The sequence below is a fragment of the Phaenicophaeus curvirostris genome, chromosome 13, assembly GCF_032191515.1.
Source record: "Phaenicophaeus curvirostris isolate KB17595 chromosome 13, BPBGC_Pcur_1.0, whole genome shotgun sequence".
Taxonomy (NCBI): Eukaryota; Metazoa; Chordata; class Aves; order Cuculiformes; family Cuculidae; genus Phaenicophaeus; species Phaenicophaeus curvirostris.
In genome coordinates, this window is record NC_091404.1 from 18,678,081 (window position 1) to 18,695,821 (window position 17,741).

The 17,741-nt window shown below is 37.7% G+C and overlaps 1 protein-coding gene across 1 annotated transcript in view; it reads right to left on the reverse strand.

Moving 5' to 3' along the window:
- Positions 1-895: 895 nt before the first annotated feature.
- Positions 896-17,741, reverse strand: part of KLHL4 (kelch like family member 4) — a 34,854-nt gene continuing 18,008 nt past the window's right edge. Inside the window, exons 5-11 of the mRNA XM_069867407.1 lie at positions 14,564-14,776; positions 13,671-13,857; positions 10,617-10,841; positions 7,927-8,089; positions 4,767-4,979; positions 2,986-3,157; positions 896-2,401 (exon numbers count right to left, since the gene is read on the reverse strand). Of these exons, the coding sequence (XP_069723508.1) occupies positions 2,342-2,401; positions 2,986-3,157; positions 4,767-4,979; positions 7,927-8,089; positions 10,617-10,841; positions 13,671-13,857; positions 14,564-14,776 (1,233 nt within the window). The 3' untranslated portion in view covers positions 896-2,341. The remainder of the gene's footprint in view (positions 2,402-2,985; positions 3,158-4,766; positions 4,980-7,926; positions 8,090-10,616; positions 10,842-13,670; positions 13,858-14,563; positions 14,777-17,741) is intronic.

Below are 17,741 nucleotides of genomic sequence, written 5' to 3' on the forward strand. Positions count from 1 at the left end.
GTAGATATCAGTCATATAACTGGTCTAAAGGATGCTTCCCTCTCAAAAGAAGGAGTACAGAGGACGCTTCTGTTTCAGATGTCTTCAGCTAAAGTTAGATGGCATTCTGTTGATTGTTGTGACTTTTACTAGTTGCTGTAAATTACTGGATTTACTCCACTTCTGCTGAAATTTAGTCATACCCTCGCATCTTTCCCATTTCCCCTTATCTATATTTAACTTTGCGCTGTTTCTCTAGTAAGATATGTCCTTAAAATTGAAATTTAGTAGATGTACTAGTTACCACAGCCTTGCCATAGAAATTAGTAACCATCTCATTATGTAACACGTGCATGCAAATACTCATACGCTCTGGCTCAGTGGTTGTGGTTCACAGTAGGAAGAGCTGCTGAATTTATCAGACTGATAAAAGTAACTGCATGCTGCAAGCTAGGAGAGTGCTATATTTTTTCTTCTTTAAGCTGTTTTATAAATAAGCAAACCTCATTACTGTTCTCAAAAGAAACCATGTCGAGAAACACAGAAAGGGTAATTTTCTTCTTATACTCTTTTTAAGACTTTATTAAACTATGGAAATGGTAGTATATTTGAAGGTATGTTTAAGGGGATTGTTTATTTCTGAGTGTTTTTCCTAAGTGTCTGATGCTTTGTTTACTTCTAAAACATTTACTAAATTTTGCAAGCTGAAGGAGGGGCCAAAGATGGGAATTCTGTCATCACCCACAGAGTTGTTAAAATATAGACTCAATTTTCTTAGCAGAGATAGTAAAGTTTATTTGAATATAGCATGCTATATATAAACATAATTCATTTTTAAAGTTAAAAATGTTTTTCCTTTTATAAATATGCTTATGAGAATTCATCTTTAGACACGTTTAATAGGATTAATATAGGATTAATACAATAAATCTTTTAAAATAGTATATTGCTGAGTTCTGACAACACAGTATTCTATCAAGAAAGTTAGTCTACACGTTCAGAGAATTTTAATCGGTCCTGAATTTTCTGATACTGACAAAACAACAACATAACAAACACTTAAGTAGATACTGTGCAAATATTGTGCTTTACAGCATGGAATATCTTACATACATTCTTTTTCTAAAATACACTTTCAGCGTTTGAAATTATAAAAAATGAAAGTAATTGAAAACAAATCAACACCTTCATTAGAAATTGGCACACAAAAAGAAAATATCATGCATGTGGAATATTATGTGCTGTTTTCCAGTGATTCTTTCTTCCTTGATTCTTGAGTCTTAGCATTCCCTTAATTTTCGAATAAAACATAAACATGCTTATATAAATGGCATATAACGTTACACAGTGAATGTGAGGTTTTTTCTTGTCATGTTTCTACTGTACATGAGATTAAGCTGGTAATCTTCAGCTGAGGTCAAAGATTGTCATATCAATATGATATAAAAATTTCATTTTTAAAGTTTTATTCAAGGAATTTAATTATGTGATTGTTTTAAACTTTAATGCATGGTGATAATCCCATGAAGAGTCAAATTAGTTTAACGCATCTGACAGATGGTTAGTGGGCAAAGACAAATCCATGAATAACCTGACACAATGATCAGCATTATAATATCACATCTCTATGCACTGTGAAAATGACTGCAAATTATATTAGCATTGTGTTTTGACAAAAGAGATTTCTTTCTGTTGGCACACGCTTCATAATATAAAGATACTTTATCCCTACTATTGCTTAGCTTGCTCTGGCCAGTTGAATACACTGCTAAAAATGGGTTTTCTTTCACATTACTGGCACTGCCAGAGCTTGAATAGCAATCGAACAATAGCAACCAAATCCTGCACCTCTCTGACTTGATTTTAAATTTAATTTCATAATTTCATTTCTGAATAGAGAAATGAAGTTACATCTGCAGAGCATATTTGGTTGCTAGTGATATCTATGGGCAAATATTTCCTTCCGTGCAGTTCTCTATTGCAGGTGTTTCTTCTTTATTAATTTTCATTTACTTAAAATGTAACAGCTGTTTTTGTAAACATTAGCATTACTGCCAAGGTAGAAAAGAAAAAAGTTTATGGAATCTTACATACCAAATTATCAGTTTTCTACTGCATTTTATAAATAACAGATACATTTTTGTAATAAACCTGAACCATTTGAACATATTATTGAATTTTTACATATTAGGCATAATAAAATAATTAAATTATGCAAAATCCTCTGGTTTTTGTAATGCAGGAAGACACTATAATGGCTCAGAGATAAGTATTCTGCACGGCTTTCTGGAAAGGTTTCTTATCTTCCTGACTCTGTCTTCATGAAACTTCGCTCAGTTCAGTTTCACAATATTTATAGTCATCAGGGCAACTTCACAACAACAACACATGCTCCAGCCCTCCCAATATTGACAGGAACTTCCTAAAAAAAAAAAATAAAAAAAGGAAGGAAACATTTTTAGTAGACTCCTATGGATAGGACTAGAAGAAATTTGTTTATTCAAACTAATGTACTGCTAAAAAAACCCAGATTTGACTAGGACTCTGAAAAACACAGTTTTGGCCTTTTGGAAAAAGGCTTTGGCAGCTCCTGAGAGTTAGAGGAGAGTAGGCTGGTGGCGTTACTCTTAACTTTTGAAGAAGACCTTCCTATTCCGTGTTCCAAAAATGTGGACTGTATAGCTATAAAAGGATCTTGTCAATTTTAAATATTTCCTGTTAGTCTCAATGGTCATAAACCTGAAAACTTAAAGAGTGCTTCCACTAGAGGGCATTGCTGACAAAGGCATTCCACTGCTCGCGACGGATCACGCACAAAATGATGTGTTATTTCACAGGGAAGGTAACAAACATTTTCTACCAGCCCAGCTACAGTATTACTGCATCCCAATGCACCATTTGTAACAAATCCAGTGATAATTTTACAACATTGCCCATTATTTGGGCAGATTTCTTCCTATCTGCACAAAGAATTCCTATTATTTATTAAGTAATTCTTCCTATTACCTCTGTCCACTCGTTATTTTGAGCATCGTAGGACTCCACGGTATCCAGGTATGTGTGGCCATCATAGCCCCCCACAGCGTACAATCTGTCCCCCAGAGGACAAATTCCAACAGCATCCCGAGGTACACTCAAAGGGGCCACTGTAGTCCAAGCATCTGTTTTAGGATCATACCTAGGGTGTTTTATGATAGAAATGAGAAAAATACCTTGTAGAAATGCATTTCAAATATATATCTATGTTTGCTTCTTTTCTGCTGTTCTCTGTTCTGAGTAACGTGATTAAATATTTAATTTAGCCACTAGGGGGGTCTTCAAGCACATGAAAAAAAGGCCTGTACTTTTGCTTTTTGATTACAGTCTCTCCATTTGCATCAGATTAAACAATCAATACATTTTGTACGTAAATGAGGCCTGAGGGAATGATAGCATGATCTTCAGTTGACTCAGCAAAGTTAATTTCAGTATTCTTTTTCCTGTTGCCATAGAGATTTTCGTTTTCTGTTTCTTGCCAGAACTGAGGTTTTCAGAAAATTTTACTGTAAAGGAAATTAGATATCTCATATAGTGGATAAAAGTTTGTAACACAAAATGTGTGGCAGTATTTCACATCATCATTGATTTTATTTCCAATTGTACTCAATCAATTTCTAGTATAAATTCAAGCAAATTCCAAGGTAGTTCCAGCTTCACACGACTGAACTGAGAACAAAACTTAGCCATTGTTACTTACAACAGGGAGCTGAATACTTGCTCAGTTTTCCCTTCTTGTCCCCAGCTGACACTAGAGTGTCAGTGGCTACCCATGGCCCATTAAACAGCCAGAGGAGTTGTCGCCACTCATTATTCTCCCTTCTCACCTAGGGCTCAAATGTTCTCTTGTCCTCCCGCATTGTGCCACGTGCCGCCACAGTGGCAAAGCAGCATTTGACACACAGTATTTCTCCTTCTGAAAAGAAATGTTCACTATTTGCATTTTCTTAAGAGCCATGCTCATCAGTAAAGAATAAAAAAGAGGGATTAAATGAGGATCAGATAAATAGCATTTTCATTTTGAAAAAATAATTATTTTGAGTAATGGATATAAAGCCAAGATGCTTACAGGTGTCTGCTACCAAAATCATCAGCCCAATGTATTAATATGCTCCTTAGTTTTAAAATATGAATTCGAGCTGAAGTAGTTTGCTTTGGTGCATGTGCACTTTTGGGGATTTTGCTTACCAAATGAGCCCCTTACCATATGTTTTAGCTGATTTCCTATAGCAACATAGCTTCTTAAAGAAACAAGGCTCTTTCTGTCAGTCTCCTCCATCAGAAAATACCTGTGTAATGACTACTGCTTGTTTGAGTATGTGATATCTGTTGTATTCTTGTCCTTTTGGTCAATATCGGACAAGTTATTGGAGGAAGAGACAGTTGAAAAGTATTCAGCTCCTACAATAAATCACAGAAGTAGCCCAAACCTAGGTTATGGCACTTGAAAAACAGACAGGTCATACGTTGAATTTGTCCTACTAGTTAAGTTGTCTTTACCTGGCTCCTGGGCAGATCAAATAGAAGCAGGAGCTGGGAGGAATTTGCTTGTGAGGGTTAATTGTTTTGCTATCACAGGAGCATTTGAAATCAGTTACTCTGCTGAAAATATTATTTTTAAAAGCACAAATATGTTTTCCAAAATTAACATTCCAATTGTGAATAGATTTCCCTTGCTGCTATAAATTATTTTATGTTTCCTTCCTGGAATGTGCTGGAAAAAAGGGAAAGAAAAAAATATGTTTCCTTACCTTTCTACACAGTCAGAAAGTCGAGAACAGTGGTTGGAAGCAGGTGCGTCGTGACCTCCCACAGCATATAAAAACCCATTGTAAGTTGCAACACCAACTCCACCTCTCCTTTTGGACATCGAAGCACATATACTCCACTTGTTTGTGTGCGGATCAAAACATTCCATTGATTTTAAGCAGGAGCTCCCATCTCGTCCACCAACAGCATACAATCTAAGGTGATTATCCACAAGAAGGCAAACAATTTCAATCTTTATTTTCTCATTTTAATAGGAATTTTATTTGGCTAACTTAACCCAGACCACCTCAAAATTATCACTATGCCCATTATTTGCTATCTGTCAGCCACGCTCTGGAACTTTCTTTACACAAAGAGTTTTGCATGCTAGTTGAAGGAAGTTTTATTCATCATTTGCAGTGTAAAGTTTCAAACAGCCACATATGAAAATTACGTTTAAAAATGCCTGTCATTTTTTTTCAGCATGATCTATAGATGGGATTTAATTGAAAGATGCTACATATGTTTGAAACATATGGGTAGTACTCCCTATGACAGGCTGATGGAGTATTTGACATCTTAGTATCACTATAAGCATTTTTCATATACTGTTAATATGTAAAAGAACTTCAGTAACCTTATATATCAAAGACATATGTCAACTATATTAAATATACTTTCCTTGATGCCTGTATTTAAGAAATTCTGCTGGACAGAAGTTACTGTTCAGGTATGTCACCTTGTTTGTTCAGCCTAAAGGCGCTTAGCAAACAAATGGAGAATCTAACCAGCTGATATTGGGGCAACATGTAAGAGTAAACGGTGGAAATCCACATTAAGAAGCATGGGGGTTTTTTTGACTTTTTTGTCAATTAATTTTACAAAATCTGACTTTCTTCCATATTTCAAGTGAATTTGGATGCTGCTAGACTATGATAGTATACGTACTGGGTGTAATAGCAGACATGTTTAGATGTCAAGTGTGCCAATTGCTCAGGTCCCTTTCAAATCCTGGCTACTACTCGCTGCCATGGAATTTAATTCATTTGATGCAACTAATTAGAGACCTAGGGAACATGGGAAATTGTCCAGGATAAGTCACCTGAAATAGATCAGTTGGATTTTCCTTGAGAAGTGCTTGTTTTTCTCCAGTGACCGCAAAAATTTGTAGACCGCTCTGATATATAATTTAACTAGAAAAATCTTGGTCGTCGTTATAAGAGTACAAAATTCTTAGCTCTCTTCTAATTTTTGTGACTGGGAGACAGACCTGAGTTCCGCTGTGCAGTTTGTTCCCTGACCCATGAAAATTGTGAGGACTTGATTTGCTTTCTTTTTCATCGTGCCATTAAATACAGTCTACCTGTTTACACAGCTTTCACAGAGAAAGGAAATCACTGTATACCAAACAGATTGGTTGGGATTTGTTGTTTTCCATAATGTGTCTAGAAACATGATAGTGTTTTCCATTCTCTGAGTAAAAGAACAAATATACCATTATTGACTGATGTTTTCAACACACCATTTATTGGTCAAAAATTGTTGCTCCACCAAAACTTGAAGTCTTTTCTTGTGGTGTTGAATAGAGAAAAATAAGACGTGACTTAGGGAAACAGGAAAGGGAGAAGCATTCTGCTTGGTTAGTCCACAGCAGTAGCACTGAATGATGGACATTTGATCTTGGCTTCCCCTGGTTTGCCAGAAATTACATCACTAGACTAACAGACGTGATTTAAGCCAGGCTGGAGACAGCTTGTATCGGCAGTGATTGAGAGCAGAGTCAGGACCAGGCTGGATTTCCTCTTTGACAAAGCAGTTTCCTGCATGTCACTGTGAAAGGTACCAACAGGAGTTTCTGGTGAAGTTTCTGCTGAGAACATTTCCTCTGTGATACAACAGGGATTCAAACAGGCAGTTTTGCCTCTCTTGGACTTTTGAGTTAACAATTAGATTCGTGTCATGGCTGAATGCAAAACCTCGACTAGTATGTGAAGAAGTTTTGCATTTGCAAATACCTGTTTGCTGACATCTTTGTTTCTGCTCTTTCTCTGGAATTTAAGAACTGAATAGGGAAGCCAGTGGTAACATTTCAGAATAATTGCAGTCTGCCTGCAAATGTAATGCTCCCGGCCCCTACAAACCATCATTTCTAAGAGATTTCCACAGATTTAAACAGGCTTCCTAGAGGGATGGTTGATGCCCCAAGCCCATCAGGGTTTAAGAAATATGTGGACAGTGCCCTTAACAACATAGTTTAACTTGGTCAGCCCTGAACTAGTCAGGCTACTGGACTAAATTATCACTATAAGTCCATTCCAACTGTTCTATTCTGTCCTGTTCTAAATAAGAAGGAAGGCTGGCTCAAGCCAGGCTGTACAATTGCTTTCAAATAGGAACAGGTAGCAAGCTGTAACACACTGTCCAATACAGGTTACACTCTGGATTCACACAATGAATTCACACATGTGTGCGTGTTCCCAAATAAAAGTGCTTGAATGACTTTACTGTCTTAGGAGCATGCGTGAATACGTTTTGAAGTTCTTGGAAGGAAAATCAATGTACAATGAACACATGATCTCAGTGTATTTAAGCAGTAGATGAAAGGCAGAATTAATCTGGGTAGGAGAAAACTTATGGAAGGTTATTTATTCCATACCTAATTATTATACTTCTCTTCCTTTCATTGAACACATTATATACTTTTACCTTTTAAAAATTATTTTTGACTGTGAACTTGTACGTTAAAGTTGTAGATGCATGCAGGAGATGTGAAATGAGAGGAATGACTTTGTTTCTGTTTAAGTCCTTCTGAATGGTTCTTTCTTAGATACATTGGCTTTATGTAAACATTAACTTGGAATATTTTTTTAAAGTATCTGATCTTATATATCTGTAAGTTATATCTTAGGTAGTTCTGATAAGCATGCAATACCATGTTCAAATTGAATTAATGAAATATGTTTAAAACATGACTGCACGTTTGAAAACAATTTACCACACAATGGAGGAAAAGGTTTTCTTTCATGTTTTTGCCCATTACATTTTGTCTTTGTTTTCCTGAGGTGATTAATTACTATAAGATGGAAAAGAAAATTTAAGAAACTGTATTTCCAAGGAAGGAAGCAAATGAAAAACCAAAGAGAGTTTTTCCTGTTGACATACTTGCTATTTAACGCTGCAACCCCTACAGTGCTTCTAGGAGTTGACATGCTAGCAACATAATTCCATTGCCGTGCTTGTGGGTCCCATCTTTCTACAGTATTAAGGTAACTCCAACCGTCATGGCCACCAACAGCATACATTGGTCCTTCAAGCATTGCTACTCCTTAAAAAAAAAGAATTAAGTACAAATTTCAGTGACCGATGGTGTATTAAATTCATGCTTTAATTCGCTGTATGCAGATAAGGAATTTCAGCTGGTATTAAACTAGTTGAAAGCTGCCATGTCGTTTGGCAGAATAAACAAATATAAACAAAATACTCCACATGCAGTGCTTTTCTGAATAAGCATTATCTTTCACCAAAAGATTAGAGGAAAGCTGCTTTAGTTGTGATGTTCTTTTCTTGGACTTTTATCTCTTCCACTTCTGTTGACCTTGTTCTGAATCAAATTTGAGCCTCTAAATGAGAAACAATTCTATTCTTTTGAAGAAAGGCAAAGATTGAGCCAGGCAATGAAAAATGTGCCCAAACCAACCAACAATGCCTTATTCTGAGCCATGTGAAGCTCTGTAGTTCCTCCAGCATGAAGCCTGAGTGTGTGGGTAGCTGGCTGTCCTTCCCAGCTAAAGTACCGTAACATCTTAATGCCTGTAAGGGGATCACACTTTTGGACAAGAGCTGGCTTGTATGTGTTGTCCTTGAGGCACAGGAGGATGAACTTGGCTGTCTCTGCAAAGCTCTGTGTGGACAAGTGGGGTTCCCCAGGGCTCAGTGCTGGGTCCAGCCCTGTTCAATGTCTTTATCAACGACCTGGATGAAGGCATCGAGTGCACCCTTAGCAAGTTTGCAGACGACACTAAGCTGAGTGGAAGTGTTGATCTGCTGGAGGGTAGGGAGGCTCTGCAAAGGGATCTGAACAGGCTGGACTGCTGGGCTGAGTCCAATGGCATGAGGTTTAACAAGGCCAAATGCCGGGTCCTGCACTTGGGGCACAACAACCCTATGCAGTGCTACAGACTAGGAGAAGTCTGTCTAGAAAGCTGCCTGGAGGAGAGGAACCTGGAGGTGTTGGTTGACAGCGACTTAACATGAGCCAGCAGTGGCCCAGGTGGCCAAGAAGGCCAATGGCATCTTGGCTTGGATCAGAAACGGCGTGACCAGCAGGTCCAGGGAGGTTCTTCTCCCTCTGGACTCGGCACTGGTGAGACCGCTCCTCGAATCCTGTGTTCAGTTCTGGGCCCCTCACCACAAGAAGGATGTTGAGGCTCTGGAGCGAGTCCAGAGAAGAGCAACAAAGCTGGTGAGGGGGCTGGAGAACAGGCCTTATGAGGAGCGGCTGAGTGAGCTGGGGGTGTTTAGCCTGGAGAAGAGGAGGCTGAGGGGTGACCTCATTGCTCTCTACAACTACCTGAAAGGAGGTTGTAGAGAGGAGGGAGCTGGGCTCTTCTCCCAAGGGACAGGGGACAGGACGAGAGGGAATGGCCTCAAGCTCCGTCAGGGGAGATTTAGGCTGGACATTAGGAAAAAATTCTTCACAGAAATGGTCATTGGGCAGTGGCAGAGGCTGCCCAGGGAGGGGCTTGAGTCACCTTCCCTGGAGGGGTTTAAGGCACGGGTGGATGAGGTGCTAAGGGACATGGGTTAGTGTTTGATAGGAATGGTTGGACTCGATGATCCGGTGGGTCTCTTCCAACCTGGTTATTCTATGATTCTATGACATATCCTGTGTCATTGTCCTCCAGAGAGAAAGGCTTTGGTGCCCCCTCTTTAGGGACTCCCTGCTGCTGCTGCTTCCTTTGTTAGGTAAGGCAAAATGTTTTAGTCTGGCTGCTTAAAAGTTTTCTAAATCTGTCTTTTCAGGCCTAAATATACATGGCCTGATTTTTTCCAAAGTGCTAACTCTCCACAAAATCACACTGAAGCTAATAGGAGCTCTAAGCATAAGACAGCTTTGCAAACCAGGCTAGTGCACAGAAAGAAGCCTAACTTTGGGCTTTCAGATTTGCTACTGTGACTTACTTGTTTGGTAGAATTATGCCCTGCCAGATCATAATTGTAAAGACTTCCCTGAGAATTATTTGATCTGTCTTGTCTTCTACCTACTAGTATTTGCTTTTGTAAGTTTGAGAGGCGAGCTTGTTTGAAACTTAAACTATACTTTCTCCATCAAGCAGTGGAGAAGGTGACTTAGGCCACAAAGGTTTACCTACTAGTAAATAAAACAAATATTCTATTTCATTTGAACTTAGCAATGGTTTCAAGCAATGCCTGTTTCTGTAAACTTCAGAGAAGCTAGCTTTTTAATAAGAACTGGGCTTATAAATACATATATTCATACTCTTACATATGTATTTATATATAACTAATTCAGAAATCATTATATTCCCTCCATTATTTCTTCTCAACTGTAAACTTACACTTATTTTTTATAGTTTCAGAAATAAATTCTAGAATTCCTATTCATATTATTCATTCTCCTAGAACAATCTTAAGGATGATTGAGCAGGAAAGGCCCGTGGATGCTAAGTCATGGCAGAGCTCTGTAAAACTTCTTTTAATTGCAATACTAAAATCAGTGAAGTTGTACTTATTTCCTTACTGCAGTGTTTTCTTCGCTGTGGGTGTTTGGTACCTATGGACCTAACTTAAGTCATAATTCCAGGCATGTATTAAAAAAGGGCACCTCTTACCTAGGCCATGTCTGTGTGTTGACATGGGGGGCATTACAGTCCAAACCTTTGTGACAGGGTTGAAACATTCAACAATGTTAGAAGTTTTCAGACCATCTCTTCCTCCCACAATATAAAGCTTGTTGTCAATTACTGCAACTCCAAACTGCAATCGTCTACCATTCATGGTACAAATTTGTATCCAACTATTAGTCCTAAGGTCATATTTTTCAATTGTAGTGGTACCTGTTAAAAACATAAGAATTATGAGACAGACATGAACTGATCAGTAACCAGCAGCCACTACTTGGTACAACCCCACACGTTATAAAATTCTCCTATGAGCAAGTTCTTTGTGTTGAGTTCTACTGCGTCACAACTGTATAATCTTTAACCGTGCTTGTGCTTAAACCCTTCATGATATCAAAAGATGATAGTGCATCCATGTGCCTCCCTGCCTCAGGACTTGGGTGTCAATCTTCATTAACAGTTTGGGTATTTTCCTTTTTATGATGGAGACAGGCAGAAGGCTGAGTTGTGTGTGTGCACACTCTTGCTTCTCATGATTAGCCTTCCTGAGGTTCACCTTTGCAGCTGCTTTGCAATAACTCCTTGTCTGCTGTAATATATAAGCTGTATTTTCAATTTTTATCAGGTCACTGAACTTCTAGTAATGTTTTTACTGCAACTGTTCATAAGGACCCAGCTCTCTGCCATTCCAGACTACCACTTTTCCATGCACTGGCTCCTGCCAGTCACTCCACAGCCCTAATTCCTCCTTTGAGAGCTGATTTAGCACAGTGGGGAGTTGGCTATGGCTGAATAACAACCAAGGTGGAAGAGACAATTGGCAGTTGCACAGGCAGTGCCCTGGAGCTCAGCTTTAGCCCAACTGAAGGCAACCAGGTGTGAAAAAGAGCTGATTTCCTGCCTGTTCCTTGACTGGGCTCTGACACTAGAGGAGTAGTATTTTGCGAATTGCAGTAGGCAGTTAGGAGCTAAGGAATGGTTTGGAACAGCAAAACAACTATGCAATAAAGAAGAAAATAAAAGGTAGCATTTGGTTTAGAGATCCACTAGGGATCTGCTATGCTCAATAAACCTGATGAAGTAAGAGGTTTTCTCATGATATCTTCTCTGTCCTCTACATTCTTTTCCAGATGCATAGGATGCATAGAACAGGAACTACCATACCCATCTGCAATCAGACAAAAAGAATTCTACTTTTTTCCCTTTCCTGTCTTCTTTTATTCTCAGCAACTGGAATTTTTGACTACTTTTTTCCGTTTGTCAGTCTGTTTGCCATTCTTTGCTTTGATTCCTTCTCATTTATTCTATGCTAATATGTAAGTGCCCCAAAGTTCTCAGCTTCAAAAGAAGAATCTTGCATACTAACTAAGAAACAGGAAAAAGACATTAAGGTGTAGTGTGTTCATACACACCCTGTAGGGTGTAATTTTTACAGAGGCTTGAAGGTAGGTGTTGAAAGTTAATATCGTTTAGGAACATTCACGTTTTTCAAAATACCAGCCCAAAACCAGCTCTTTGATCTTCTTTTGATCATTTGAAGAAGAGATTTGACTTCATATACCACCTGAGATAAGCACAAAGTCAAACCTGGCGTCCCCAAGAGTTTTCTTTATAACAGAAAGTGTATTATTGCCAGAGGTGGTAGTTACTCCCTTCTCACAGCTGTTCTTCCAGTGCATCTTAGTCTCTTAGGTACTGTTTCATTTATCTTACAATCCAGCACAGGCTCAAATTGTGAGTCAGAGTTGCAGAGGACAGCAGGGAGGAGAGGAAGTGCTGTTCTTCTTAACCATCAAAAGGCAAAAGTTCAGACACTTGGCTTTATTCCAAGGTATTAAGTAAAAGAGGCACCAACAGGAAATGCAGATGTTGACTGAAATAGCCCTTTCTTTGCATAAATACAACTGGGAAAAAGACTGTTAGAAAATTCTCTTCTTATTTTGGTATAAGTTTGTTTAAAGATTGTCTTGAATTCTTGGTTATTTTATTTAACTTATAAATAATCAGTACCATTAATGAAACTATACTAATTACTGTAGTTTAGCTTCATTTTGCTAAACTGTCCTAGGAATGAGTGTTATCATGTTGTGATGGTGACGAATGTGTATTTTGCACTTGATGTGATTGCATTGAGACAGTAAGGTAGCACTGCAAGATCTCTCCTGTAAGAAAAATCAGTAATCAGCAACTTTTTGCCAGCCGTGAAATGGATTAGCTTCTTTGTGTTTCTATTAAAAGTGAACTCACACAGCTACAAGTAATACTGTTCAGCAAATCGCTAGACTTTAAACTAATTATAGTTCTTTGGCTCCAAGCTGTGGATTTGAAGTTAAGGTTCCTGTAGTAAATTATTTAAAATGCAGCCTACCAAACAGAACAGTGTAACGTGTGAAGCTATAAGCTGATGGCAGTTGTGAAAATCAAATAGTAAGAATTGAATATGTTTGTAACATTTAACTTTCAACTACAAACCTGAAAAAAATTCTGCATGAAGTCTTGAAAAATATCTGCACATACTGTTGCACTCATGAAAAAGTGCAAATCTTTCCACCTGAAATTATATAGTAAGGCTTGATAAGCTTTAGCGAAGAGTTCTCAGTAGTTCAGTAATGCTTTTTAGTTTTATTTTCCTCTTCCTAAATTTCTTTTCCAGCCTTATAAATTTTGTCAAAAGGTGGTTCTAGAACAATATTAAATGAGTCTTGAAATATTTTAAATATTAATTTCTCCTTCTGATTTGTGAAGTCAAACTGTGCACACAGATACTTACAAAACTTAATTTTAAACTCACATTTTGAATCAAATTTCTTTAGTCTACACTTCAAGATTTACACATATCCTTTGCAAACATGTGATTCTTCCAGTAAGAATCAAATGCATCAATAAGATTCTATCACATCGGATTGTGTTCCGTGAGGTTTTTTGTCCTCTTTTCATCTCCGAGGTGCTGCTTTTCTAACAGAAACCTTTAAATAATTTTAACATATCTTCTGGGTGTCTGTAATACAATTAATTAATACAATTTAAATGAAGTTCTGAGCTTACCTTTAGTGGCATCCATACCTCCTACAGCATAAAGTGCACCAACTGTAGATTTCCTAGGCTTAGTTCGAGGACTCTGCATCATGGACCGTCTTTCTGGTAGAAGATGGTACTTCATAGCCTCCATAAGAAGTTTTTGACATTCTAGGTCGTCTGCAAACATTGGACTATTTTCTAGATCGGCTAGTAACTAAGAAATGAGAAGTGTAATTTAGTAAATTCTTTGCGGCTACAAACATTCATTTTCTGTCCATTTCTCACTGAATCTTTCCTGCTAACTGCTTTAATGAAAGCAAATCAGTATAAAGGTGAGAAAAGAAGTCTTAAAGTATGAAGTCTTTGCTTTTCTGTTTCCCAAAACTTTCTTTGAACCTTTAGAGAAGGTTAAAATTGCAAATTTAGTACTGCACCCTCTGAATGCAAAACTCCTTTTGAGATGCATATAAGCAAATCTAACATATAGTACTGGGCATCTCTGTGAACATTAGAATATATTAAATGAAGCATATGTTTAAAATTAAATATATGGAGTTCGTTTATACTTAATCCAAAGTTCAGTATTTGCAGCTTCACTCACGGAGATCCATAAAGTAGCTATAGTATCCTGCCAATCCTGATGTTCTTATAAGCTGTTCTGATGAGATCTATAGAATCTTCTATGGCACAGATACCATTATAAAATAGTATATCCATCCCTGGAGTGTCTCTTTGCTTTGAAAGGACAAATACTGTCAATGCTCAGAATACTCAGCAATAATCTAGACCTAGAAAAAAAGGGGAAAAAAAACCCCCCAAAACCCCTAACTAAATCCAGACCCTTTTTTTATGTCTAGATGATGCTTGAGGCAAGTATTTCAGTTGGTTGTTAAGCTCCTGTTAGCCCTTCACTTTCGTACCTGGGGGGGAAGCAGGGGCAGTCTGATATAAGAAAGAAGCATTCCTAGGTCTCGTTGCCGGTTTTGCAAATCGTGTCTCACCCACAGCATTAACGCCTGGAATATGGCTTCTTCATCTGGAACATTGATGTCATCGCTAGACAAGAGCTTTGCGATTTCATTGGCAGGGAGTAAAAGAAATTCCTGATTCTTTATTACTTCTGTGAAGTGTTCCTAAACAGAAAAAAGGATTTCAATGCACTCATGACTTTCACACTTTGAAATAACATTTTCTTAGATACCATAGACTTTGCATATATTTGATTCCTATTCTTTTCTACTGTATAGAGAAATGCAATATGTATTCTAATGATCGCTCAATCTCCTTCTACCATTTAAAGGGGATTTTGGTTGCTCTTTGCTGCCTTACTCTTGCAGGACTGAAGAATGATCATCATCTTCACGCTGCCGTGCATACAGAGGTGTTTGTCAGGCTTCTTGTCAGTACATCCTGTCTTAGAGATTTGCCACTGGCAGTTTTGTCCATCAGTGTGGTCTCAGCACTGCAGCTTATTAGAAACATAATTTGAAGATGCAAGGTGTGTATTAGGAATGCCAAGTGTGCATTCAAATAAAGTCTGTAACTTGTGTTATAATCAGATTCAAAAGTTTTAAGCAAATTACATTGAAACCTTCAGTCCTTTTACAATAAGCTGTGCCAGTTGTTGACTGTATGCCTCCATTCTTAATAGCAGAAAATATAGCAAGGGGAATTACTCTTTTCTAATAGCACTTTTAAGATAATAAAAAATTGAACAAGTCTCAACAAAGCAGTCTCGGTCTTTAAGCTCCTGCTGTGATAAAATTCAACAGGTCCAGAAATGGCCACAAATATTAAATCCTTAGAATATTTCAAAGAATCATTTTTCATAAATATAATATAGTGTACAGTTGGGTTACAACAATATTAGAATTGATACTAAAATGCATTAAGCATGCTTGCTTGTGCTAATTCCCAAGGGAAAAGAACTTTTGTTAACAGAGATGTGTGTTTTGTGTTACTTGCCAAGAAATGCTTGTAGGAATTCATGTCTATATTTGAAATAGTAGTTCCCTTTTATGTACCTGGAAGTATTATAAAATATTTTATTTGGGAACCAGATTGAAGTAGGGCAGATGTAGAAATTTTAGCCACTGATATTTTTGCTATTTGTTCTCAGTAGTTTCTTAGCTTTCTGTAACTCTTTTCGAGAGTACCAAGGTTGTAAGTATGGAAGTATCTGTGATTAAAAGAGACGTTAACTTTGCTCCGTTATGCATATCCTGCTTTAATATGTTGTGACATTCAGAGAATAGGAACAGGAAGGCCAGTCCACATTTAGTTGCAAATATAGCACAAGATGTTTATCAGAACACTCTCTATCTGCACGAAAAGATACCAGACAGGAAAATGTTAATACTTCACATCAATGGCAAAACTCATTGAAGGGGAAGGTCTCCATTGTGTCTGTTTTTATTGAATGTATGTGGTGTTTGTAGCCGATTGTCTTCTGAAAATGTTCAAATACTACTAGCTCATTGGAATCGTCTCTGTATTTACAGTACGACTTTATATTCTTTCCCCTAAGGTATATATTTTCCAGTGGCTGAGGTTGGCATGAAACAAAACAGAATGTTTTATTTATCCTCTTCCACAACACTTGTGTGTGTACGGGTTGTGGTGTTGTGATCTCTTATTCTCCAGAGTTTTTTTTAAGGGGGTTTCAAAGAAAATATTCTTTATGGTTAGTTCAAAGAGGTGCAGATTTCTCCTAACTAAATTCTCGATAGCTGCAGACTCAGTAGGTGGTTTTTATGACATGCAAGGTCCTCTTTCATAACAGCATTCTCAGCCTGTGCTGCACACAAGATAAAGGAGGTGGTTCTAGAGGTGGAAATGCTCCTGGCTATTTTCAGGAAGGCTTATTGTAGAGCCTATATGCACAGTACTGCTGAGTCTCTTAGATTCATCGTGATCCTTCACATTAGATGGTGTTCTTAAAGGCCCAACTGTCATTTTGGTGAGACACTGTTTTAAAAAATAGTCAAAGTCTAACTCCTGGGAAAGACTGGAGAATTCAAATGGTTAAAAAGGTCCAAACAGAAAAGGCTCCCTTATTGTCTGCCACTGTAAAATCATATGTATAATGTTATGGTTTTATTTCAGTTTTGCAGAAATCTGGACCATGAATTTTAAATGCTTGAAGTTGATGGCTGTGTGCTACAGCAGGTGGGAGAGAAGAGGCAACAGTGGAGGGGGAGGTTCCTGATTTTGGCTGAGTATGAAATGATGTGGAGCAGCAAGGACAGCCCTATGCTGCTATATAGAGTGAACCTCTGTCTAAACTGGCCTTTTTCAAACTTTAAAATCTAAAAGGAATCTAGACTGCTGCTAAACAAGCCATTCATTAATATGACAGGAAGGAGCAGAACCAGTGCCCTCAATCTGTACATGCCACACTCATTTCTTTCAGCATTTAGAAGCGTACAATCTCTTGTTGGAATGCTGTCAGCATTATGAAGCCTCTAAACTGGTTTTGACATACTACACTAATATTTCAAGCATAAAGCTACCATGTGTCTCCTAATAAGTAGTTCTTTTTATATTTATTTAGCTTTAGCATTTGCTATTGGCTTTGTGTTTAAAGTTGCTATAGCACATCTTTTTGCCCTGAATATTTATCCCTTGATTTGGTTTCACAGCAAGTTATCTTGCTTCTCCATTTCCCATGCTCTGAATATTCATTCTTGCTTTGAGCCAGAGGAGGATTATGCTCCAGTCAGGGATATGCTGCTTTTTAGTATTCCAAATCTTCCTCATACATTCTTTATTTTAGTTCTTTTTATGTGCGCCTCACCTTAAAATCAGCTTTAGAATTTTCATTGTGTGGAATCAAAAGCATAAGAATGGGCTGTTGCTGTTTGCCTGTTGACATTAGCTGTATTAAGACCCTATTACACCTTTTTTGAAGAAATACGTATCAATCATACTACAAATCTAAGTTCTGTAAGGGTATCCTACAGTGTAAAACTGAATCATGAAATGACAGAACTGAATATAATTGCTTTTCTAACCATGATTTTCTCTCCTTCCAATCCTTCTGTAACAGTCACAGTTCTTAATTTCCCATTGGAGACTGAGCTGGGCAGAGGTGCCCTT